Source organism: Adiantum capillus-veneris, chromosome 24 (genome assembly GCF_014529385.1).
Source record: "Adiantum capillus-veneris isolate H3 chromosome 24, ASM1452938v2, whole genome shotgun sequence".
NCBI lineage: Eukaryota > Viridiplantae > Streptophyta > Polypodiopsida > Polypodiales > Pteridaceae > Adiantum > Adiantum capillus-veneris.
Genome location: NC_140954.1, coordinates 43,063,292 through 43,090,913, shown reverse-complemented (window position 1 = coordinate 43,090,913; position 27,622 = coordinate 43,063,292). Strand labels below are relative to the sequence as shown.

Genomic DNA, 27,622 nt, shown 5'->3' with positions numbered 1-27,622 from the left:
AGGAATATGGTGCAGCCATCTAACCCTGATCCAGTGCAACTGCCTTTGCCACCGCCATTGCCCCCACCTCCACCACCACCACCGCCACCAGGCTACAATGGTTGGAGCCCATAAGGATACCCTAATTATCCATACCCGGGATATGCGCCTAACCAGCCCAAAGATTCAAAGATGGCGGCACGACAGTCAAATTTTTCACTTTTTCCGAGGTAAAAGATCGCAAGAAAGGGTCGTTGCTGCTGCCCGCACGCCCCTCCTCGCCATCGCTGCCAACCACCCCCCCCCCCCCCCCCCCCCCCCCCGTTGCCGCGCATAGCCCCTTTGCCCATCCTCTTGCGCGCAACCCCCCCACCCATCCCCCTGCACGCTCTGCCCTGCCCACTGCCACACCCGCTACCCGTCGCCTGCCCCATCGCCCTGCCCGTCGCCAACCCCACCCACTACCCGCCCGTCCCCCGCCACTGCCTTGTCCGCCAGCAGGCCTACTGCCCCGCCCGCCGCCCTCCTGCACATTGCCGTTAGCCCATTGCCCCGCCCGTCTGCACTTTACTGTTAGCCACTCCTGCTTGTCGGGCCTCGCCAGCACCCTCGACATGCTCGGTCCAGCGGGAGTTTCCCCCTTCATCGACGCTTCTCCGCCCTTTCTTCACAACAGCAGACACAGATGGAGGCTCAAGCTCCACCATAGAGGAACTCCAATGAAGTCCCCTCGCCCGACCCATTGAGCCCACCATTCGACTTGCTCTATCACCGACAGAGCAAGCGAGCCTAGCCACAGAGGTGGAGCGGCTACAGGCGACCTCTGTCATCTGCAAGATTCTCGGTACCAGACCCGGCAAAGGAGAACTGTGTGATCTTCTCCAGGCCCGCCTTCTCGCAGAGGTGGGCAAGATCTTGGACGTTCAGGAGTTTGAGACCTCCGAGATGGCGTCCAAGGTCATCACGATGAGCCCCTTGACCATCCGAGCAATTCGAGCCCACTTTCGACAGTGGAGACATGGTTTTGACTCAGCTTCAGATGTTCTGGTAGAGAGGCAGACCTTCCCATCTCTGTCTGCTTTCCTGGTTTGAGGAGGGAGTACTTACCACTTTTGTCCAGGATAGGCTCAGAGATTGGGACTATCCTGGAGACACCTCGCACGGCAGCCTCAGTTGATGCCAAGGCGGCCGGCATTCCCTCAGTACATATTCTGGTTAGGGACACCCACACTCTCCCCAAGGTTATCCTACTTCCTCGGGTGAGCGGGGGTTGATTCAGACAAAGCGTGGAGTATTTGGGCCTCCCGAATCAGTGTTTCATTTGTCGACAGATGGGCCATCTTGCGAAGGCCTGTCCACGGAGTAGACCTCGACCTACACCACAGGCCCAGCCCGAGCCCTCAAGGGCTGGCCAGTAGCAGCAGGCAGAGTCACAGAGCATGCAAGCAGAGCCACCCTCCGAGCCTGGGACTCAGGCAGAGGAGGGCCGGCAACAAGTTCGTGGTCGACGTCGACTGGGGCCTCCGCGCCAACCTAGCACTCAGAGTGGTCCTCAGGCTCTTGCTCAGCAGCAGTGGGTTCCCACGGGGAACCGATTCGATCCTCTTCAGCAGGACGAGGTCCCTGCTCTAGCCTCCACCTCAGCCTCACCCTCAATAGCCCCTCATCCCCCCGAGTTCCCCCCTTCTTCCGCCCCCCCCTCCCCGAGTTCTCCCTCTGTCTCTCCATCTCACCCTCCTACCTTTGTCGATCCTCCTCTCCCCCTGCTCCCTCACCTCCTCCCACTCGAGTCCCGCAATCCTCCCAGGGGGCAGGGCCCTCCTCGACTGCTAGGAGATCTCTTAGCAGCGCCTTTGCCACGAGTCGCTTAGCGAGAGAGGGACAGCCTTTCTTGCGACCCCTCTTCTGGTGTAGACGTCTCCCTTTGCAGCAGTTTCTCGAGGTTTGACGAGCTTCGACATTCGTCGCTGTTGGGATTTCTTTGCCTACGACTTTACACGGTTTTTCGGCGACTCCTCACCAGACCTTAAGGCAGCCTGCTTCAGAGTTCATGTACTGTTCCTTGCAGCTAGGGGGGCCTTGGACTCGGCGGTTGGCTTCTCATTTCCCCTATGCAGCAAGGACCAGGCTGAGCGGACTAAAGACTCAGTGTTGGAGTGGCTGCAGACACAGGCCCTAGAGTTCTCTCACCACATGGGAGACCTAGGGTTACAGACTTGCTTCAGACTCTTTGGCCATTGGCCAAGTTTGTTGTGACACCTCCAGACGGAGCAGGATGTAGACACATTGTGGTTCACTTTTTTGCTGACACGTAGAGCCCGCCATGCTATGTACACATACATGAGGACTGCTGGATAGAGGAGGTTTCTTTACGCACGGCTCGGTCTACTTGGGCTTGGGCTAGACACTCTTTGCAGTCACGCCTATCTCGAGGACGCTCGGATACGGATTATTCCCCATCCAAGCCAACCTCGAAGATAGCACGGTTAGTTGCTACGGCAGCATCAGTTCTCTCTCGCTCCCCATGAGGTTCGTCTCATGGATCGTACAGGGACTAGGTGGACCCGAGTTTCAACGTCAGAGGGGCCGACTACATCAGGAGCTTCAGCGATGCCTTGTGGGAGGAGAGATTGACCTTCTTATGCTACAGGAGCATCATCTGTGTGAGAGCCGCATTAGACGTTGTGGTCAGCTTTTGCGTGGACGATATGAGACTTTTTGGTCAGCTGCATAATGGACCTGGAGGCATCCAGGGCAGGGTATGTATGACTATTGCGGATTCTTTGCAGCACGCCATTGTGGGCAAAGGAATTATTGTGCCAGGCAGGGCTCAGTGGATCACTATACAGGTTCAGGGTTGTCTTGTGGGCTTCCTAAACATCTATACGCCCAATGTGGCGAGTGTACGTGCAGAGTTTTGGTCTCAGATTGTTGAGTCTCTGCCGTAGGCAGAGCAATGGTGCATAGGGGGTGACTTCAACATGTTGTTGGAGGAACCCTCTGACGGGATTGGTGGTAGCCATACTACTGTGCATGGAGTTGAGCTGGCAGCTTGGGAGAGGTTTTGTATGACTCTGCGGGTTTCAGATGTGTAGCAGCATTCCAGTTTTGTGAGGCCCCCAGACAGCCTGGCCTTCTCTCGTTCGGGACTGCAGAGTGGGAGGCGTGAATCTATCTCGGATAGATCGCTTCTATACTAGTGACCACTTCTGTGACTTGGGTGGGACAGTTGGCATTCTAGCAGGGACTTCCTTTTCGAACCATGCTCCAATGATCCTTACAGTGACTGATAGGCAGAGGAGGGAGAGCACGATGCTTCGTATCCCAGAGAGGGTCTTGCTGGACTCAACGCTTAGAGAGCGAGTGGAGGCTCTTTGGACAAAGAGCTTAGACATGCAGGATTCTCCTGTCGACAGAGTGGCCTCAGGACTTGCTCAACTTAGTCGACTCTTTCTTTAGGAGTCTTCGGCTCACCTGGCTGCAGCGAGAGGAGAAGCAGCGTCTCTGACGGGGCGTTGCTTCCTTGCAGAGAATGCAGGAGCAACATCCAGACAGTCCTTGGTTGGAGGAGCAGTTACAGCAGGCTCGCTAGGAGCTCGTCAACACAGAGGAGAGATGCCATGAGTTCGACAGGCATCTCACTGACCCAGGTGGGTGATAGAGTGACAGGCGCTTTCTTTGAGACAGTGGGACCTAGGCATACGCATGCCAAGGTCAATCGGTTGAGGAGGCCCGACGGGTCAGTTACTTCAGAGCCAGGGGAGTTGCGTGCAGTTGCCACTGACTTCTACTGTGATTTACTGTCTGTAGAGCCTCAGTCAATGCACCAGGATGCATGCAGAGAGCAGGTGTGGGCACAAATGCCTTGTCTTGTGACTGAGGAGATGCGCCAGAGGCTTGAGCTGCCTCTTCAACTAGAGGAGCTCCACACGGCTCTTAGAGCACTCCCCCGTGGTAGCTATCTATGTGGGGATGGCTTGACTCCCAGCTTTTTCTTGGAGTATTAGGACTTGCTTGGCTCAAATCTCTGCAGTGCTTTTCAGTACATCCTGCACAAAGGAGAGATGCCTGACAGCATGAGTGAGGGACTCATTTACCTCATTTCCAAGGAGGGTGGCTCCTTGGATGAGATTCGACAGTGCGCCCCATCACCATCCTCAACTCAGCCTACAAAATTTTTGCCAAGGCTTTGAGTTTGAGGATTCAGCCACTTCTAGAGAGCATTATACATGGGACTTAGACAGGTTTTGTCAAGGAGCGTAGTATCCTTGACAGCATCTTTACTTTTCGAGAGGCTTCTGCCCTCGCGCGGCTCTGTGGTGAGGATCTGGTGATTCTTCTTCTCGATTTTGAGAAGGCCTATGACGGAGTTGACTGGGACTTTTTGGAGGGCACTCTACGCAGGATGGGCTTCTCAGATGCTTGGATCAGAGGGGTGTCAGCTTTGTACAGACGGGCACACAGTCAGGTACTTTTGTCAGGAGGTAGAGGTGATCGTTTCATGTCAGACAGGGCTTCCCTCTTGCCCCCTTCCTCTTTCTGTTCTATGCTGAGGCGATGAGCACGTTTTTGGTTTCACAGCAGGTTGGTTTATGCGGCTTAGCGCTCCCTATTCGGGGAGATGAGCTATTGGACGCTGAGTTTGCAGACGACTCAGCCTTGTACTTGGATGGCCAGGAGGCCAACCTTCACAGGTGTGAGCAGGCTCTTGAAACTTTCTGTTGTGCATCTCGCGCACTGATCAATTGGAGAAAGACAGTGGCTTTCTCGGTTGGTAGTGCTCCTACGCCCAATTGGATGCCAGGTAAGGGTTTCAGGTGGATTCCCCCAGGGACTGCAGTTTGGTATTTTGGCTGTCAGGTTGGTTTGGACTTATCTCCCAAGGAGCAGATTGCTCCTCTTCTCCCGTCTATCAGGAGGAAGTTGTTACATTGGAGCTCCCCACGACCTTCTCTGGCAGGCAAAGTTGTAGTGGCCAACCAAGTACTGTTGTCTACTATGTGGTACATCACTTCTTGTTGGATCTTCTCCGGTTCTTGTATCAGCCAGGTAGAGAGGATGATCAGGAACTTCCTTTGGTCAGGGATAGAGTGGGCCAAAGTGGCATGGCAGGCCATCACTCTTCCTTATTCTCAGGTTAGGGATCATAGATTCAGCACAGCACAGCACAGCCCTTCTTGGGAAGTTTATCGTCAGACAACTGCTTCCAAGTGAGGAGCCCTGGAAGGAGTTCTTGCTTCAATGGCTTAGTGCTAGGGTGCCTCAGGCTAGATGCCCGTGGCGACCCTCGACTAGATGGATTTTGAAACCGGCCTGTTAACTTCAAAAAGGGCGGTAGACTTTACTTCAAACCTTGATTTAGCTTTCACCCATTATTAGTCGTCTATTCTACCTGTACTTTCAAGACACAACACGGGGGAAAGGGATACAGGCTGCTAGAATGCACCTGTATGAGAAGACCGAGACCAGATTGGCCCCTAACTTAGGCGCCCCTTTCGGTATTTCTTTATTATTTAAAAGAGGGAATAAACGCTGTGGTTCCCTACAAGCTGCTCCGCACAAGCTTGGCTGAATTTCAATTGTTCCGGCCCCATTTCGGCAGCATAATTGTACTAGGACCCTTCACAGTCAGTATTCCCACACATTGAATGACTTTCCCGACGCATACGGGCACTTTGCAAAACCTGGCGAGAATCTGCAGCACGCTAAATTCTCTGTTTTCAGCCCCGAAAATGCGCCAGATCACCTGTACAGCGGTCCCCTCGCGTCCCCGAACCTCCTGGGGGTATTAGGGTCCGTTTAGGGCCAAAACCCTAAACCTGCAAAAATACATAGCAGGCTGTAATTTACTGTTTCCCGCTGTAATTTACTGTAATTTACTGGTCGCATCCGTAGCAAGTCCTCGAGCTCCCGCACCTGTAGGGCTACTTGCCCTTTGAATCGGACGAGATTTCTGGCGTGAAACCTCTCCGAATTCACCTGTACCTGCGGGGGATTAGCCGCTAGCTAATCCAGTACCTGTGCAAGAGGCTCTTGCCTCGGCAATCGCGCATGAACCCACACAACTGTACATTGGTCAAATGAAAAGCCCACTAGAGGGGCATAACATACTGCCATAAGGGAGAGAGAGGGCAGTGCGTAGCGTGCAGAGCATCACTCCTGGCACCGCACTGTACATAGGAGGGAAAGCAAGCACTCCATAGCTCTTAACCTGTGACAAAATCTGAAAATGAGCCTCTCCGAGCTTAAAATTCAGCGCCACCTTCTCTTGCATGAGGAAAGTGCACCAGAATGTGCCACTTGGCGCATTTACAAGCATTTTCCCGTTTCGGGGTTGCCGCCTAAAAATCTCCCAACCGATCGCCCAGTTGACTTCACGGCAGAGTAAGAAAATGTTCTCCTTGTCATTCCGGAGGTAATGACGCAAACACCTTTTCAGGTCCCAAAATAGCAGTTCCCTAAATTTTAGGAGATGCTGCCATTGTATCTTTCTAGGTCATCCGACCCCCTTTGTACACTGCAGCCACACCCAGAACTGAAATGTAGCCTCTGTAGCAAAGGATTCCACTTTGGCGAGTCAATGACTCCACTTTGGCTAACCATAGTCCTTGTCCAACCTTAGTGCTCTCTTGCCCTTAGGCCTGGACTCCCTCTGGACAGTTCCACACTAGCTATGCAATGCAGGGCAGTTAGATTTCCCGAGGGGTGTTTCCAAAAAGTGAAAGTAAATAAATAATAAGAAAGAAATTAACAAAAAGGATAGATAGTAGTCACACGCTGGTGACATACCCCCCTCTTGAAATCTCAAACGTCCTCGTTTGCATCTATGTCGTATATGCTCACAATCAACACTGATGTATTCAACACCTGTCGACACATGTACGACACATACATGCTCATTGTCAACCCTGGTGTATTCAACACCTCGTCGACACATGTATTGCCTGCGTGTGAACCCTGTCCCAATGACATAGTGGTAGCTTCGCACTCTGCCATTGCTTTGAGTCACTAACTTTCCAATGACAAAATGGTAGCCACACATTTTGCCACTGTCTTATAGTACACGTTGGGCCCAGTAACACTTTCGAGCATACCCAAACCGACAGTTCAAGAATGCAGTTACACATGTACCCTTCAGTAGAAGCAATTACTGTATCCTTGACAAACTGACAAGAAATACTCACTTCTATAGCACTAACCAAACTTTTGGACATTCCATAAGAGCAATTGCCAAACTGACAATCTGTACAGCTCTAACATTCATGTAACAGGTATTTCATTTGAGCTCACTTTAAATACCATGTACATCATTTGTTTCAGAAGCCATTGTCACACTGACAATCCATGTAGCTTTGAAACTCAAGGGGTCAAGGTAGGTTGCAAATCGAAGGCTTCAAGGTAAAATGATAACACAGTTGGTGACTCTGCAAGTTCACCTTCTTCCATCCACTTAGCATCCATTGGTGGATAGTTTCTGAACTTTACCAAGTAACGCCTAGCAACCTTGCCTTTCACTTTTCTTTCTTTATGTGCCAAAATCTGTTCCGGGACCAAGATCTCGTCAAGTTCCTCGACTTTCGGCTGATCTTCAGCTGGCATATCTTCTGGCACATCACCCACATTGGGTCTGAGAAGACTCACATGAAACGCATTGTGAATCTTCCAACTGTCAGGCAATTTCAGCCTATATGCAACATCACTAATTATGTCGCATACTTGAAAAGGCCCATAGTAACGCATGCTGAGCTTTGGAAACAGTCTTTCCTTGCCCTTCATCTTCTTTAACCTTGCCTTTTCAAAGCGTAGAAGCACCCAATCACCAAGTGAAAATACCACTTCACGACGGTGACGATCAGCTGCTTTCTTTTGCTTTGCCTGAGTCTTTTCCAAGGCCACTTTGACCTTCTTGTACATTTCATCCATGTCCTGAACATACTTATCTGCTTCAAATATCTTGTCCTTTGTATGCAGTATGGGAGGAACTTTCTTGCCACCTTCAACTATCTCAAAAGGTGCCTTGCCAGTTGATGAATGCACTGTATTATTGTATGCATACTCCACCAATGGCAAATACTGCTCCCACTTTCCTTTATGCTCTGACACATAGCACTTGAGCAGATCTAGGACAGTAGAATTAGCCTCTTCTGACTGCCCATCTGTTTGAGGATGAAATGACGAAGAGAATTTGAGCGTTGTGCCCATATTCTCAAACAAGCCTCTCCAGAATAAACTTGTCATGCGTGGATCACGGTCGCTAACAATCGACTGTGGCATGCCATGATACTTGAAAATATTGCTCATAAACAAGCGTGCCATCTGATCTGGCTTTATCTTCTTCCTGACAGGAATAAAATGAGCCTGCTTGCTGAATCTGCAAATAATGGTCCAAATACCATCGTTTCCTGTCTACGTTCTCGGAAGATCAAAGATAAAATCCATAGCAATACTTTCCCATGGTTTGTCTGGAATAGGTAGTGGTTGCAATAACCCTGGTGCCTTTTGCCTGTCAAACTTGACCTTCTGGCAAATTAGGCATTCTCGCACAAAGGCATCCACATCTCTTCTCAATGTAGGCCAATAGAAGAATGTCTCAACCGCTTTAACTGTAGCATCGATACCACGATGCCCTGTATACGGTGGGACATGACTTTCTTCCATAACTTTGCGTCGCAATGGCTTTGTGACACACAATCTGCCATGCATCATCATGAACCCATCTTTGAGAAGATAGTGTTCATGACGTTGTCCATCCATTAGCTCCTCGAAGACCCTTGCAAAATCTTCATCATTTGCATACTGTTGTCTCATATCATCAAGTTCATGATGATAAGGAATTGACACAGCTGAAATTTGTGGCTTCCTTCACAAGGCATCAGCCACAACGTTCTTCTTGCCTTCCACATGCACAATCTGAAAGTGGAACATGGACAAGATATTTGCCCATCGCATATGCTTCTCAGATAACTTTGTCTGAGTCAAGAAGTATCGCAAGGTCTGATGGTCCGTTTGGACAACGAAATCTGCACCTAGCAGGTAGTGTTTCCAACTTAAGAGCGCATGAATCACAGCCAGTAGCTCTTTCTCATAGACATGCATGGTCATCTCTGGCCCTTGCAAAATTCTACTCTCATAGGCTACTACCCTGCCATCTTGCATTAGCACTGCACCAATGCTACTACCACAGGTGTCACACTGGACCACAAATGACTTTCTAAGATCTGGCAACACAATGACTGGATCTGAAGTCATCTTTTCCTTTAAGAGATTAAAAGCTGAAATCTCTTTCTGTGTCCATCTAAAGGTGACTGCCTTCTTTTGAAGAGCATGTAAAGGTGAAGCAATCTCAGCGAAATTTCGGATAAACCTTCTGTAATAGGAGCATAGTCCCAAGAAGCTTCGGACATCATGCACCGTCTTCAAATCTGGCCATGACTTGATGGCTTCAACTTTTGCAGGATCCATTCTGACACCATCCTTTGAGACAATGTGTCCCAGAAAGTGGATCTCTTCCAGAAAAAATTCACTTTTCTTTGCATTGATGAGCAACCTATGACTGTGTAGCTCTTCGAACACAATGGCGAAGTGATGCCTATGCTCCTCTTCATTCTTTGAGTAGACTATCATGTCATCAAAGAATGTACCAACAAACTACTGGTGTGGACGGAAAATTCTGTCCATCATCCTATTGAACGTAGCAGGAGCATTTGTGAGACCAAAGGGCATCACTAAAAATTCGTAAAGGCCAAATGTCGTTCTAAAAGCAGTCTTGTGCACATCCTCTGATCTAATGCGGATCTGATGGTACCCACTCTTTAGATCTATCCTGCTAAACATAGCTGCTCCTTCTAATTTGTCCAGAATATCATCAATTCTAGGTATAGGGAACCTATTCTTGATGGTATTCTTGTTCAGTGCACGGTAGTCGATGCACATACGCCATGAGCCATCCTTTTTTTGCACCACCAACACTGGAGAACAGAATGGAGATGAACTGGGCTGAATCAGCCCCTTTTCTAACAGCTCCTGTACTTGGCCCATTATCTCTTTCTGCTGAGCCGCACTAACCCTGTATGGAGGCTTATTTGGTGGGCTACTGCCTGGCACCAAATCTATCGCATGGTCCTTGGGTCTCTCTGGCGGTAATTGAGACGGTAATGAATCGGAAAAACAGTCACTATACTGTTGTAAAAACATTGACCTTTCTTTATCTAGCACAGATAAATTTGATTCATCACAATCTGACACTTCACGTGCAAAAACCAAGTACGCAGAAAGATGCTTTTTCATTACAGAAGTAATAGCAGAAGCTGATACAGTGGGAATAGACTCCCCTTTAAGCTTTACATCCAGAATGTGAGTCTTTCCCCTGCTCTGTACAGTGATCTTTTTGTTGTAGGCATCCATGATTCCCTGTACACGAAATAACCAAGGAATACCTAACAACACATCACATCCGTCCAGTGGCATGATGTAAAATTCTTCAGCATCTACATAGGACTGGATATGTAGGCGCAACTTTCCAATGATGGGTGTCACAGCCTCTGTATGGCGAGGACATGCCAAACCTGCCTCTGCTGTATACCCCATCTCTTCAGGTCTGATTCCCAACTTTGAAGCCAATTCTGGGGAAATGAAGTTGGCTTTGGCACCTGGATCAAAGAAGATAAGCACGGTTTGATCCCTGACCTTTCCCCATGCTCTGCAAAGCTCACTTGCATCTGAATTTGGCTTGTCGCCCACCATATCTGGCACTAGACCAGCCATGGGCTTCTTTCCTTTCCTGTCCTCCTTGTCTTCAGAATCAGCTTGCCTTTTCTTTGTAGGACAGTTGTAAGCAATGTGGCCAGGCTGCTCACAGATAAAGCATTTGTTCTCTGACCTCAGGACCTTCTTTTGCTCTTCCGACTTGCGAGGAAAACGTCTTTTCCATTTCTTCACTGGTCCCTTTTCTGATTCAGCTGTAGCTTTGTCTTTCCCTGCGTTGGCTGGCTCCTGAGTCCCTTTCGGAGCCTCCTTGGGAACATACTTCTTCGCTGAATTTTTCTTGGCTGATCCTTCCTTGACGCCAGTATTGAATTCACAATCTTCTCCCTTGAGCAAACCATTGCCAGTGTTTGCTACCTCGATGAGCTGCGTCAAAGTAGTGACTTTGGTCTTCGTACAGTATTTTCTCAATCCTTTGGGTAGGCCACAACAGTATTTTTCAATCTGTTCTGTCAATGGCACAAACCTATAGGAAGTTACTAGAAGTAGATCTTTCCAAAACTTCCAATTGTAGTCATCCAAATTCTTGCAAGTAGCAGCATTAAGCTGGTGCCATTCTGTCATGACATCTGCTTCAAAGTCATCAGATAACCATGCTGCTGCAAAAATCTGCTTGAAGTAAATCCATGTGGACGGAGCTTGCCCTTGAAAAAGTTGTCCATCATTGTCCCGCATTCCCTGTCAAGAAAGTGGCTGCCTTGCGGACCTTTGAAGCCTCTGTAAAGTTCCCCCCTGCATAGGCCTTGTCAAACTGTTGGAGGAATGAGAGAGCCTTCTTCCTGTCATCAAACCCTGTAAAGATCGTGAATGTCACACCTTTGCCACCTTCTTTGTACGGAGTTGGCCTCTCCAGCGGCGTCAAATTGTCATATGGAAGTGACTGAAACATGGGAACACTGTTAGGGTTCATTTGTGTTCCCTGACCGCAATTAAGTTGACCTGGAAATGCCATATTTGGCTGCTGATTTGTAATTCCAGCCATACCAAAATTTGCCTGTGGCATCCCAAATTGGCCCTGAGTGCTTTGAAACCCTGGTAGCATGCCCGTGACACCATACATGGGGTTAGGCATCATCGTTTGAGCACCCCCGAACACTGTTCCTGGCGTGTAAAACTGATTTCCAGGTGCATGACCAGCCATGCTCTGGAATACCGATCCACCTCCAAAATAGTTAGGGTGTACTGAAGGTGGTGGGAAGACCTGTTGCATAGCCTGTAGGTTGCTTCCCTGCCCATTAGAACCAGCTATAGGCTGCTGAAAAGTGGCTGGCTGAATTGGTACAGCTTGAAAGACTGGCATCTCAGCCACCTGTTCTTGCACCTTAGGCACAGGTTGTGGAGACTGCATGTTCTCCGTCAAGTGTACAGGTGTTTCCATTGACTGTGCAGTATGAATCACCTGTGCTCAAGCCTTAACAGGCTTTTGAATATGATCCAGTGACCCAACTTGCTGAGACGGAAGAGGAGGTTGCAGAAAGGCTAAAAACCTCGGATTCTGCATTACTTGTGTAAACATAGCCATAGTAGTAGCCAAGTGGGTCCTAGAATATCATCATCCGTCTGTGGTGGTCTTCAAGACTCACCCACTTCATGTGTCTGTTGACCCTGTGAAGAGGAAACCTCTTCAGTCACATCATCTGGTCTGTCAGCCATAATTGCAATTCCCTGTGTCTGGTCTATGATCCCCTGTGTCTTCAAGCCCAAACTGACCAAGGCTCACTTCTATGGGAAAAAGTGATTTAATCTCGTCGATGGAACCATGCAACCGGCCTGTTAACTTCAAAAAGGGCGGTAGACTTTACTTCAAACCTTGATTTAGCTTTCACCCATTATTAGTCGTCTATTCTACCTGTACTTTCAAGACACAACACGGGGGAAAGGGATACAGGCTGCTAGAATGCACCTGTATGAGAAGACCGACACCAGATTGGCCCCTAACTTAGGCGCCCCTTTCGGTATTTCTTTATTGTTTAAAAGAGGGAATAAACGCTGTGGTTCCGTACAAGCTTCCCCGCACAAGCTTGGCTGAATTTCAACTGTTCCTGCCCGATTTCGGCAACATAACTGTACTAGGACCCTTCACAGTCAATATTCCCACGCATTGAATGAATTTTCCGACGCATACGGGCACTTTGCAAAACTTGGGGAGAATCTGCAGCACGCTGAATTCTCTGTTTTCAGCCCCGAAAATGCGCCAGATCACCTGTACAGCGGTCCCCTCGCGTCCCCGAACCTCCTGGGGGTATTAGGGTCCGTTTAGAGCCAAAACCCTAAACCTGCAAAAATACACAGCAAGCTGTAATTTACTGTTTCGGGCTTCGTTTGGCGTGCCGGTCGCATCCGTAGCAAGTCCTCGAGCTCCCGCACCTGTAGGGCCCTTTGAATCGGACGAGATTTCTGGCGTAAAACCTCTCCGAATTCACCTGTACCTGCGGGGGATTAGCCGCTAGCTAATCTTGTACCTGTGCAAGAGGCTCTTGCCTCGGCAGTCGTGCATGAACCCACACAACTGTACATTGGTCAAATGAAAAGCCCACTAGAGGGGCATAACATACTGCCATAGGGGAGAGAGAGGACAGTGCGTAGCGTGCAGGGCATCACTCCTGGCACCGCACTGTACATAGGAGGGAAAGCAAGCACTCCATAGCTCTTAACCTGTGACAAAATCTGAAAATGAGCCTCTCCGAGCTTAAAATTCAGCGCCACCTTCTCTTGCATGAGGAAAGTGCACCAGAATGTGCCGCTTGGCGCATTTACAAGCATTTTCCCGTTTCGGGGTTGCCGCCTAAAAATCTCCCAACCGGTCGCCCAGTTGACTTCACGGCAGAGTAAGAAAATGTTCTCCTTGTCATTCCGGAGGTAATGACGCAAACACATTTTCAGGTCCCAAAATAGCAGTTCCCTAAATTTTAGGAGATGCTGCCATTGTATCTTTCTAGGTCATCCGACCCCCTTTGTACACTGCAGCCACACCCAGAACTGAAATGTAGCCTCTGTAGCAAAGGATTCCACTTTGGCGAGTCAATGACCCCACTTTGGCTAACCATAGTCCTTGTCCAACCTTAATGCTCTCTTGCCCTCAAGCCTGGACTCCCTCTGGACAGTTCCAGAGCAGGGCAGTTAGATTTCCCGAGGGGTGTTTCGAGAAAGTGAAAGTAAATAAATAATAAGAAAGAAATCAATAAAAAGGATAGATAGTAGTCACACGTTGGTGACAGATTTTCACAGAGATGCGCAGAGTTGACTTGAGTAGGAGACTGGAGGACCGCTTCGCTATGCGTCTGCTCCGATCTTGGGAGCAACTGCGGAGAGGCCTGGAGCAACGTCAGCCTACTTGCACGGAGGAGCGCTTGAGAGAGCCCCTTGTCTGGAGCCCCATGGTTAGCACTCAAAGAGGCCACTTGGTTAGTAGTTGGCCTCATGTTTCCTGGGGCCCCATGGCAAAGGGTCCAGCACGCTCTTTAGGTGACTGGTTACAGTTTTCAGGCTTGTCAGAGGAGCTTCAGGGCATTCAGCCTACAGGGCATGAGAGGGGTGCAGAGAATGTGTCAAAACATCTCAGAGGTAATACCAGCTGAGTGGCTCACCCCTCTCGAGTCAGCAGCGCCCAAATGGATGGGAGCCTTCACACGACTGGAGGTTCTCATCTCAGTTCAGGCTTGCTCAGAGACTATACCCTCCATGTTTTTCGAGCTACATGGTGAGGGACGTCTACACAGAGTTGCAGTAGAGGCTCCACAGGTGGCAAAGTGCTGTTTTCAGAGGATACGAGTGGTGGCATCTGTGGGAGGACTTGTGTCATAGATCCCGACCCAGCGAGACTGGCCACTGGAGACTATGGACTTGGGAGAGCTGTCCACTGGCACGAGTACAGTGGGATCCTGGAGAGTGGCTTTGGAGGGACCCTTTCTCCTCAGCAGAACATCCAGGCGTCCCTTTCTTTCAGTACACTATTCGACTGGGACATCACATACTGGCAGCACAGAGAGAGGCTCGTCCTACAACAGCACCTCATTGGCAGGAGGAGAGTTTCACAGTTGAGTTCTTGGCAACTTTTTGGGAGAGGTTGTGGGACTCCAGACAGCCGAGGCGAGTCACTTTGTCCCAGTGGCTGGTTGCACACCGAGCTATAGCAGTTGGGAGCTGGCTTGTACATAGTGGTCTCTGGGCCGCATGTGCAGCTTGTGACCACCTTGTGGAGAGTCAGCGTCACTGTCTTTGGGACTGTCCTTTGGCATAGCAGGTGTGGCTTCGTGTTCTTCAACTAATGCCAGCTCTTTCCACAGCTCGGCAATACACATGGGGAGCAGCTGCTTGATCTACTCTCACGGGCCCGACACTTCAGATTGAGCTATCCTCCACCAGCAGGATGATAGTGATGCAGGGGGTCAACCTACACTCCAGCCTGCTACAGAGTTTACTCCACAGGAGTGGTGCACTGAGAGAAAGGAGTGTTGGGAGCTCATCAGCGGCCTGACACTCTGGTTCATCTGGCGGGTCCGTTGCTTCCGCATCTTCGAGGCTCGCCCTGTACCGCCAGCAAAGTTTGTTCGGGATCTTTGGCTAGAGCTGATCCATACTCTCAGAGGACAGTTCGAGAGACTCCAGGGCAGCTCTGACCGCATGCAGGAACGCAGAGAGGCTTTCCTTCGACTCTGGCGTCTTGGGCCTTTCTTCACCATGGTCCAAGGTGTGCTCAGATGGCACTACCGTCCACCTGTGTGGCTCTTTCCTCCTCCCATCTCTTGATTTAGCCTCATTGTACATATGCTGTTTTTTCATTGGGAGAGTCTCCCCATCATGATTGTTGTAGCCCTCTCTTGCAGAGGTGGTTGTAGCCCTATGGGCAGTTTTCATTAACTAATAGAAGGATCTTTTTCTCGGGGGGGAAAAAAAAAACGCAAGAAAGCATTGCAGTTCCTACAGCAATTCGACAACATCTATGCTTTAGGGAACTATACAAAAGAATCCAAGATTTCTCGAGCAGTGGGATTTCTTAAAGATAATGCTATACAATGGTGGAGTTCAATCGCGACAAAACCGCATGCTCCAAGGACCTTGCAAGCTTTCAAGACAGTTTTTGCACGTAGTTACACAACTTCTATGTTTGAAGTCCGGATTTTGGCAGAGTGGGGCAACTTGAAAATGCTGCCACCGAAACCATGGACGAATATAACCAAAGGTTCCTCAACGTGTACCTTCCGGTGTCCTTCTTTAGATCTGTTCCCTTGGAGCCCAATGCGAGCATAACCATTGGACTACCATCACCATTGCAGGAATATTGTCTATCCAAGCAAGTCTCCACCATGCAAGAACTTATGGGCCATGCCGCGGTCGGCTACAAACTGATGAAGGGAAAGCTAGAGTTTACCACATAAGAATCTCCGGCCACTAACCACAACTCTCGGCAACAACGAACAAATTCTTGAGAGTCTCGTGAAAATCAACCACAAAGGCCTCGTTTGACGCCTCAACAACGAGACACCTTACTACAAAAAGGCCGATGCTTTGGATGCTTTCAAACAAGGCATAATCATTCTAGTTGTCCCAAACACACTGATAGATCAGAGGAGCCGACGCCCGCACCAACAGTCGATAGAACCCCAACGCCACCTCCTGCTAAGAGAGCTAGACCCGCTATTGGACTAGTTCCTGATATTATGCATACGCCTTGAGAGTACAAATGAATTGTGTCGAGCATATGGCAAAGTCAATGGCTTCAAAGCCCTTATTTTCTTTGACCCCGGAGCTACAGAGAACTTCATCCATCCAGAATTCTTAAAGCAAATGCACTTTGATTATGATGCTGAGGGTGGAGAAATTGAAGTTGAGCTAGCCATGGGGCAAACTCAGAAAGTGGTACCGCTCATTGGTGCTCTTCCAATGACTATTCAAGATTATCATGGAAAAGCTGATTTCCACATCATGAAGTTGGGCAATTGCGACGTTCTCTTGGGCATGCCTTGGCACGACAAGAATGATGCGACTCTCCATGTTCGGAACCGAACCATCACCGTGATGCAGAAGGACAAGCCAGTCGTCCTCAAAGTTCGGTTGTCCGAACAAAACCTTAAATGAACTCTCTACTTGTTTTTTCTTTATAGCTAGAAAGTATTGTTTGAAAATTTGTTTGAAATGGATGGTATAGTCAAGGATTGCAGTGTCTGGACCACTGCATATTCTGCACCTGATAGAGCAGCAATTGGTAAGGTAAAATCTTTGTTGTGCAGACATGCTAGTGTAGAGGTAATTGTGTGCATCTTGTGTGTCCGTATTCTGTTGCAATCCTTGACTTAGGTTTTGAATTTCATGCCTATAATACGTGAGATTTCTCTCTAAGAGTTTTTTCTAAAGCTGCATAGCTTGCAGCGTTACATTTCGCCGACACTTCCAACAGTATTACATTGCTTTTTTGTCTTCTATCTTTGATAATGAAGTGAGTCTGCTTATCTGTCTCTAAAATTTAGTTACATAACTAATTTGGTGATGACTAAGCCCCTGATAATTGTTTGACAAGACATGAAGCCTGGTAACCCGTGAAGAGCACCTTCTTTAATGTTCTAGGACCTGCAAATGGGAAGGACTACGCAATTGAATATTCCAAAATGTGTGGTTCTACATAAAGTGAAAGTGCTCTGGTATTGGAGGCCATTCGTTGGCCCAAGTCCACAAAAGTTTTGATACACCTGGTTGCTTGCTTTTTGTGAGCATTAGGAGTTTCACTTGGACGTAGAGGGAAAATTTCTGGCAGTTGTATTTTGCTCTCATACAGCAGTTCTCTTGGCTGGATCAAGATGGTGGGCTGCGAAGGCGTAGATTTTAGATGTTCTCAATAGGTGAAATTGGCAGCTTTTCATGTGTCCCAAACCTCTAGGACTTGACATTTCCTTCGTTTCCCAGTAAAAACTATTGAAAGTAATACTCTGTCACAAGACGGGCACCACGTGCCAATAGAAAAGAACAAACTGAACAAACTTTTAGCACTTCAATAAAAACAGAAATGAGAGAGAGAGAGACGACACGCGACACGGAGTGGCGGAATTCACCCCAGAGAGTATTGGCCACAAACCTTGGTGCCCCTTTCGGTATTTCTTTATATTGCATCAACTCAATACAAGCCGGTTCTCCAGACTCTGCACCTTCTTCGGGAAGCATGCCAAAGAATGAGCTCATGGCCTCCTATTTAAGGCCCTAGGCCCCAAAAGAAGTTTACATGAAAAGCCTTCAAAACTCAAAAGCTTATGGTCCAAAAGCAATACCAAAATGCTACCAGCGCATTTTGCGGAATTCCGTACAACTACCACGTCAGCAGTCAGCGCAAAACACGGAGCGTCCGTTCAGCTACCACATCATCAAGTTTTGCGTGTGTCTGTGTGGGTCCTGCTTTATTTTAATCCTTTATGTCACTTGGGGCCCCATCGGACAGGGTCCCCATAAGTTGGTAGGACTTCTTGTTCTTTTTAGGGTTAAGGCCCCTCGGCCGACATCTGTAAGTTGGCTCCATTCTTTAGGACTTTGACACGTCAACAGTTTGTGACATCTCTCCTTCTTGAAAGAGAGTAATCATTCGCGATTACAGCATATCTGCAAAACAACTCAAGTTAGCTCAAAAATTTCCAAGGGTCATTCCAAGGGACAATCAGTTTGCTCTTTTTGTTAAGGAGCTAGCTTCTACTTTCGGCTCTTTTGATCAAAAAGTTGGCTTCTCCTTTCGTCCAGATTAGAACTCTTGATATTCTGGCGTAGTAAAATTAGCCATCACACTCAGACCGCACTGATCTTCCACGGGCGTCTTGATGTACTAGAATTACATACCCAAGCAATCTCATCCAATTAGGAATATTCAGTGGTTGGCACATCACAATGCAACACAAATGCTCACATATGCATGTTACAAAACATAGAAACATAAAGCCGCCGATGAACACTCCTCCCTCATAACCTAACAAGGTCCGGGCCGGGAGATATTCAACGACTCCCTCATCACTCCTCCTGCATAACCTAAAAAGGTCTAGGGCCGGAAGATATAGAGGCTTGTTTCAACCAAACGCCCCCCAGACCGCAGCCTGCATCGTTTGGAGGTGCTGAGAGTAACCACTGCTCGGGCTTCTTAATACTCCTCCTGCATAACCATCCTGGTCCGGGCCGGGAGTAACAACAATATTTTTCAAGCATACAACCAAACGCTCCCCAGACATCCCGTCTGCGTCATTCGGAGGTTTAAACAATACACTTTGTTGATTCCAGTGAAAGAGGTTGATCCAAGGACAATGGACGTCAAAAAACTTTTCTTGAATTTAGAAGATAAAGTGCTCCCCCCTCAAAACCAGAGCCAAGGGCGGTGAAGCTGCATAACACTTGAGGAAGCTTTGTGAATTGATACTTTGACAAATGTCTCGCAAGCGCCTAAAAGAGTTAGCAGAGTCTCATTTCTATCTGCAAAATTATTATGTAATCCCCATTGGACTATTTTAGAACTTGCTAGTTGCCCTCAGCATCGGGTAATTTCAGCCCTCAGCATCAACCTTCAACATCGGGTATTTTTAGCCCTCAATATCAGCATTTACCAGCGTTTTCAACCAACACTTGCAAATCAAGACCAGCCCTAGCATTTTCGCATTTCAGCCCTTAGCCTTGCAGAACCAAGAATCTACATCAAATTCCCATCGGCATCTTAGTATCTAGGATCATTGTATCAGCATTTATGTAAGTAAATAAAGCAAGTACTTGCTCTGGCAACAGAGCAAGAGGGCCCTTGAGGTGGTTGGGATCCGATATGTAGTGTTCTCTCTCTCTCTCTCTCTCTCTCTCTCTCTCTCTCTACCTCTCTTCATTGTGTTTAGTTTTTCAGTTTCTCTTTTCAAGTGAAGCAAAGTAACCTTGTGTTTGTACAGAGTACTAGATCCAAGCTAAATCCTTAAACACTTCTGCTGCACGTGAAAATTGGAGAACAACGCGTCTAGCAGTCAAGGTCCAAGGACTCAGATGACCCTCCGAGCAGGATAATGCTCTGAAAAGTCTTTTTTTTTCTGGTGAGGTTTCTGAGAAAGATGGTGCATCAAGAGAATCGGATTGTCCTCAACTACATTGAGGCAATGCCAGATTCACCGATACAGACGTATGCTATCCCTATGAAGGATGAGGAGCTACCTAGATTATATCTAGCCCTCTATCCCACTTACAATGAACCACTAATCAAATGAGATACATCAGAATAGTGAATCAGATGCGGGAATGGTATGAGCTGAGCAAGGCGCTATGGGTGGCTTGGAAATTTGTGCTCAATGATACAGAACAAAATTTTTTCAAGGAATGATGAACGAGTGGAGAGGCCAGATCAGTTTACTGATTAAGTACACAAATGAATTACTGCAGTTGTTGGTAGAAGCCTCTTAAGATTCCTGAAAAGGAATTGGCTAATAAAGCCAGCTCCGAACCCCAATTCAAAGAGATGATTGAAGTTTTATTTGAAGCTCGCATCAAAGCAAACGAGCCAGATCTAGTAGGGTGGATACACACAACTTCCATATGTCATAAGCTGACACAGGAAAGGCTCACTAAAGGCAAGATGATCCTCTCCGCATTTGACACAAAAACTTGGAACGCTCTCACGCCATATGAAATGGAGATACCAACAGAGCAAATGCAGCAGAAAGCCATCTATAGATTTGATGGAGAAAAAGAACGTTGCTTTCAGTGCTCCTCCACGTCAAGCTCAACCAGGAGTACTTTAGATGCCACCCCAGGATGTAGCGAAGGGCACACTGAAGAAGGCTCTAGACAAACGAAGACCCAAACGCAAACGTTGACATCAGAGGAGAATGTGGAATTTTGGAAATATGCCAAAATTCAAGAAAGGGGAGGAGGATATAGATAACGGGAATTAACCTTATGGAAGCGCCTGTATACAATAGGAAAACCAATAGATCTAGTAATTACTAATTGATAACTATACAGCCGGACAGTCAGTCAGAACCTAGTATAGACACCTATAAATTGGACCTGCTACTTTCATTTTGGGGTTTGTCTGTCTCTTCTTGGTCAGTCTTGAGGAGAGCTCTATTCTACTTTGGACTCTTGTACTTGTAATAGAGCACTCAGTGCCAGTTCATTGTACTTGTGACTGAGTAATTTGAATGTATCAGTTCGAATTGTCTTATTGTCCAACATCTGATTCTATCCTTTCACTTTAGTCCAATCCGTTCCTTTAGTGAGAGAGTGCAAATGATCACAAAAAAAGTGGTAAACACTGTGAATGAAGGTGCTGAGACTGAGAGATAGAGAGAGAAGAATACGACACCAGAATGTTGTCAAACCCTCCTCCAAGGGCCCCACTCTCTATGGCAAGAGAGGTCTATGCTATTGATTGCACAAATCTGGTACAATGGTCCAAATGCAATGGACTTGCCGACGATGTCGACGACGACGAGACGGGTTGAAATCTGAAAACGCTAAGGGCTGAAATTTGCAAATCTTGTATCTGCTGAATTCTGACTCTATGTCCGACGGTGACGACGACGCGACGACGATGCACTGAAAACGCAGATGCTGATCTGCGTATAGCGGGCTGAATCTGCAAACTCTGGCTGATCTGACCGTGCGGCGAGGATCTGCTGCGGGAAGGTGAGATCTGCAAGGTTTGGGGGCTACGGTACGAAGTCTAATCGCTGAAAATGCAAAACGTTGATGCCATGGGTGATCCTATCGCCGGGAATCTGCAAACATTGATGTAAATCTGCAAATGCAAAAACGCTAGGCTGATGGTTACTACTGGAAATGCTAGGCTTGCTGCTGTAGAAAACGCTAGCTATCTGCTGCAGAAAACACTGGCTATCTGCTGTAGAAAACGCTGGGTGATCTCGTTGGTTGAAAAACGCTAGGTTGTCCTGTCGGTCTTGCTGAAAAGGTGCACTTCAAGTTGTGTATCTGCTGCCTCTTCTGCCAGAAAGTGCTAGCGCTAGTTTTCTTATATATTACCTTAGCCAATTTGCCCTATCCAGTTTCCCAACAAAGTCACTTATTAATAATAAGTGAAAAATGGCTAAAATAGGAAAAATAGGTTCTGTGCACTGTAAAAGGCTTCTAATGGATTCTGATGGTAATGCTGATGATCATGCTGTATGCAACCAGAGGATATGCATCTACTCTAAGTGTCTGGACATGCACGGTCTACAACAGACTCACAAAGGTGCCAGAACACTTTTTAAGCTAACTGAACCCTTGTCATGAAGTAGCTTGTCCACATGCACATAGGGTTAGATGTGCACTTGACATCCCCTCCTTTTTAAAGTGAGTTACTGGTACCGAACTGTATGGCGTCGAGGGAGATCGCCAAGTGTCTGGAATCCTGTGAAGGACTCTTCGCCGGACGACTCTGACGCGTGGGTCGTGCGATACTTGAACTTCATAAAGGTCTGCAACGCTTGCTTCTTTGGGCCGCGCCGAAAGCGACAGTCATCTGTGGCTGCTTCAATGGTCCAACTGCGTTTATGGACGTAGATCCACCTTCATCAAGAATCTCCAAGGAGGAAAATTCTTGAAACTACTTCAAACACAAAAACATGAACATACCCATTCTATGTAGAGTGACTGGAAAAAGACTATTTTTTCGAAAAAAACTGTGCATGCAATGCAGATGAACAAAGTGACGGAATGCCAAACCATTCATCAAACACACGCAAAAAATGTAATCAAAAATTGTCTTTTTGATTTAAATCTATCAACTGTGGCAAATCACAATGGAAATGCCGATGCTTGATGCTCAATTCTTATTGTGCTCTTTTGGATACTGTGTCATGCCAAGGAAGAGACATGGAATGTGAATTTCTTGAATGCAAACATTTCATCTTTTCACGAGTAATTCGCATACATCCGTGCTCATTCATGAGTGAATCGTGTTCATCGTGCAATATGACGTGCCTATGAAAAGGGATCACATAAAGACGGTGACTAAAATACAGGAAATCGTCATGAATGAAACACTTGAACAATGCGTGCTTACTTATCATGCAAACACATAATACTTTCTGTGGGGATTCCTTAGATCTCGACTCGAGAGCCAAGATCGGTTGTTCGTGATTGATCGAATTTGCAATGAGGTTAGCTTCACTAGAAGAAGCATCAACTAAACCATCATCCTTGTGAACAATCACATCTTTATCCTGCAAATCATCATGCTTGTGAATAATCACATCTATATCATGCAAATTATGTGTGTCGTACTTTGGAGAAGACAAGACTGAGAGAGTCTCCTTCTCCTGATTCTTTTCAAGCTTCGCCTGCACATTAGAAATGAGAGATGAAGAATGAACAACTTCCTCCCCATGAATGACAATGGGAGAGTCACTTTTGGCATTGAAAGTGAAAGTATTGGCTGCCCAATCAATGAGAGGGTTATGCTCACGAAACCATTGAATGCCTAAAAGCATATCACATCCTGAAAGAGGAGATACTACAAACTTTTGCGGAAGGACACTTGTTGAACCGTAAATAACACATCAAGACACTCGTGTAATGAGAGAGTCCATATCGGGAGCGAAGCCCGACACCTCGAAAGGAGATGTCTTGCTAACCTCCAAGCGGGCTCTTTCGACAAGAGAGTCACTTATCACATCATGCATACTGCCTAGATCAAACAATATGACAAAACGCTGACCCTTCACATGACCATAACACTTAATGAGAGACTCATCAATGGGAGGATCATGAGAAACTTGCGTCACACTCGTGTTCTCATTTATGGCATTAACAGAGGATGTGGGTTCTGTGGGTTCTTTAGATCCGCTAGATTCAATCTTAGGACATGTTCTTTTTATGTGACCCTTGATGTGACAATGGTAACATCGACCTTCCTTAGAATAAATGCTTTGTTCTTCTGACGTAATGTATCCTCCTAAAATTCCTTGTGTTGCTTTTTCATTTGGGGTGAGCCTAGGTTTAGCAATTGTGTTAGCTTTACCCTTAGATTCATTATGTGAGATCTTTTCTGAGAGACTAGATGAAGATTGGTTAGAAGAGTTACCATTCTTGCCGTTCTTACCGTTCTGAGGGTTCTGAGAAGTCTGAGAGGTACTTTGAGAAGTCTTGTTCTCCTTCGGCTTTCCCTTATTGTGCTTTATCTCCTGCACGAGAGCAATCGCTACCGACTTGTTGAGATCTACGAGCTCGAGGACTTCGACATCAAACTTGATATAGTCGTCCAACCCGAACATAAAAGCTTCTTTGCGCTTCGCATCCGATTTGTGTAATTGGGTGCCAAGCTGCAAAACACGGTTAGAAAAAGACATGACTGGGGTACCATTCTGCTTAAGATTGCGCCAATTTTCTTTTAATCGCGCTAGGTACTGAGATGGCAAGAACCGCGCCTTGAGCTTGTCTCGGAAGTCGGTCTGGAGTTCTTGAGGGTCTTGAGGTTCTTCTTTAGCTTGCAATCTATGTTAGAGAAGGATCTTCTCTTACCCGAGCTCTTCTCTTTCCCGCGGGCGCACCCCTTGGCGGCCTTGCGCTCACACCAAGGTTGCTTTTTTCCACCTCACATCGATTGACCGGCCGCTAAGTGCACGGTCCGCTCTCAATGAGTAAAAAGAGAAACAAGGGAAGGCTGGATAATCCCTTCTTTCTTTGGTTACCTGTCACTCTTCAAAAACACGATTAGGGATCTACACGCTCAAGTGGACTTGGGTTACGTGCGACCGCAACAAGCAAAAAAGAAATTCTTGTGGTTCTTTCCTTGAGTGATACAGAACACTGTCAAAGCTCTAATACCAATGTAAGGTGCAGCGGAAGTGAATGTTGAACTTTGCTCGAGATGAGTGCTCCGAACTATGCTCAAGGGTTCCTTTTACTTACGGAAGGGAGAGCCTTCCGTTCCTTTAGTGAGAGAGTGCAAATGATCACAAACAAAGTGGTAAACATTGTGAATGAAGGTGCTGAGACTGAGAGACAGAGAGAGAAGAATACGACACTAGAATGTTGTTAAACCCTCCTCCAAGGGCCCCACTCTCTATGGTGAGAGAGGTCTATGCTATTGATTGCACAAATTTGGTACAATGGTCTAAATGCAATGGACTTGCCAACGATGTCGACGACGATGAGGACGAGGACGAGACGGGCTGAAATCTGAAAACGCTAAGGGTTGAAATCTGCAAATCTTGTATTTGCTGAATTCTGACTTTATGTCGGTGACGACGGCGATGCGACGACGATGCGCTGAAAATGCAGATGTTGAAATTTGCGTATAGCGGGCTGAATCTGCAAACTCTGGCTGATTTGACCGTGCGGCGAGGATCTGCTGCTGCAGGAAGGTGAGATCTGCGAGGTTTGGGGACTGCGGTACGCAGTCTAATTGCTGAAAATGCAAAACGCTGATGCTATGGCTGATCCTATCGTCGGGAATCTGCAAAAACGCTGATGTAAATCTGCAAATGCAGAAACGATAGGCTGATGGTTACTGTTGGAAACGCTAGGCTTGCTGCTGTAGAAAACGCTGGCTATCTGCTGTAGAAAATTCTAGGTGATCTTGTTGGCTGAAAAACGCTAGGTTGTCGTGCCGGTCTTGCTGAGAAGGTGCACTTCAAGTTGTGTATCTGCTACCTCTTCTGCCAGAAAGTGCTAGCGCTAGTTTTCTTACATATTACCTTAGCCAATTTGCCCTACCCAGTTTCTTAACAAAGTCACTTATTAATAATAAGTGAAAAATGGCTAAAATAGGGAAAATAGGTTCTGTGCACTGTAAAATGCTCTTGATGGATTTTGATGGTAATGCTGATGATCATGCCGTGTGCAACCTAAGGATATGCTTCTACTTAGTGTTTGGACATGCACGGTCTGCGAATAGACTCACAAAGGTGCCAGAACACTTCCTAAGCTAACTGAACCCTTGTCATGTAGTAGCTTGTCCACATGCACATAGGGTTAGATGTGCACGTGACACTATCTGGTCTGATTTGACATGACATCTGACTATGAAGTTCTAACGTGGAATATTGTCAAGTGACCAACTCATTCCAACATATCAAAGGCTGGCGACTCTTTTATGTTGGCTCAAGTGATAAGTGTGAAATTAGTTACAATTATTTAAAGTTCATATCATTGATTCCGGTTCGTTTGTGGTGATGGTTTGCTACATGAAACATCACATACCACATTTATGAAGTTGGGCAAAGGAGTAGACCATTTTGCATTTGTGTTGGCAGCGCATAAAGCGAGGGTCATCTTTTGCATTGTCTCAAATTTTTAATATGGTGCCTGGAATTTGCATCGTGATGCACATGCTGTTGGAAAGGTATTAGTTGGATTGTGGGGATAAGGTTTTGTTGTGATTGAGACTGAGCTGTTGGTTTTGGTTATTCAGGCACTGTTTTACACATTTATCTTGGTGATTCTCATCAAATTTTGAGGGTGTAGGAAGAGGATTTGTGCATTCATGCATTATGGAATGTAAAATGTGTTAAAATTATATTTTTGGATTGGCCCAAAAGCCGTTGATGATCAAATTTAACTTCTCGTATTGTATTTATAATTTGCACTTGACTGGGCCTTGTGAGAAACCTTCTTTTTTGTTTGTGTGTGGCTATGATTACTAGGTAGCAAGATGAGTCTTGCGTGTTTTTCGTTTTCTAGTGTGTAGAGCCAGTAGTTCTCAACCTTTGTCATTTTTGTAGATATTCCTGGATTTTACTACAATTCCAACAAAAATCGATATTTTCTTATTTCATCCCGGGGTCACCCAATTCAACAAAAGGTAATAAATTTTTGAGCTATAAAAGAGTGAATGTGGCATTTGACTTCCTTCAGTTTCATTAGTTAAGGCAACTACTAAGAGCAACTTCAAAAGAATGTGAAGTAGTGTTACATCCAAAAGAAATCTCAATGACAAAGCCTTGTTTGGTGGTTTGCCAGCGTTTTAATTTCTCGAGTAAACTATGCTATTAATTATGCTTGAATTTTTCCAAAGGTTTGTTATACTTATATTTTGTGGTTAGTATGCTTGAATTCTTCTGAAAATTTCTCATAGTGATAAATGTGGTGTGGTGATGTCCGTGCACAAGAATCAAATTTGTGTGTGCTTGCCGCGATCATGAGTTGAGCCAATCCTTTTCAGCTATAATTCTGACAAGCATACCTTATGGATTCGTGGATGTAGTCCATGTGTGAGTTGAGATCTTGGTTGTTAGCTGGGATAATTGTACATCCAACATGATGGTGGCAATGGTGCAAAGGTGGCCTTCGTATCTGTGATAATCCTCTCATGTGGAAAGAATCAGAAGGAATAAGAACTTTTAAGCAGCTGTGGGGTACCAATTTTAAGATTAATCAAAACTATAAGCTCAAAGGGTTTCATCACTTGAGAATGGCTTCGATTCAGGACAGTTAATCCTTGGTAGAAATCTCAAACGGGGACAAAGTAATAAGATAAGTAGTTTAGTGCTGAGTACACTTGGAGGGCAGCAGGCTCTAGTTATCATATCAGAAAGCAGGACACATATACATTATTACTGCACATTCTTGGCAGGAACCCTATGCGCTTGCATTTTCCTATAATGTTTTCATGGTTTTTTTTTAGATTATTGGCGTCACAAATTTTTCGTGATCTTTCTCTTTCTGGTTGTCTCACGTCTGCAGATTTCCCTTCTTTCCCTTGAGACATCTTATTTTTGAGGACTATCAAGGTTTTTAAACTCCTGTAACATTTCATACATTTGGATGTTGATAATTTGTTTTGTTTTCTAGATCTTTTTGTGCAAGAATGAAATTGTAAGCTTATACAACCACTGTAGAGCAGGCTACAGTGTCACTTTCACAGGACACAGTTACCGTTAGTACAGTTGGTCTGGTCTGTTCACATTGGACGGACACTTTGGGCAGTGACACGTGGCAG

At 46.7% G+C, this 27,622-nt stretch overlaps 1 protein-coding gene across 1 annotated transcript in view; it reads right to left on the bottom strand.

Annotated features, from left to right (window-relative positions):
* Nucleotides 1-27,284, bottom strand: part of LOC147426280 (uncharacterized) — a 37,181-nt gene extending 9,897 nt beyond the window's left edge. Inside the window, exon 1 of the mRNA XM_086498756.1 lies at nucleotides 26,867-27,284. Within this exon, the coding sequence (XP_086354882.1) occupies nucleotides 26,867-26,994 (128 nt within the window). The 5' untranslated portion in view covers nucleotides 26,995-27,284. The remainder of the gene's footprint in view (nucleotides 1-26,866) is intronic.
* Between the last annotated feature and the right edge of the window lie 338 nt (nucleotides 27,285-27,622).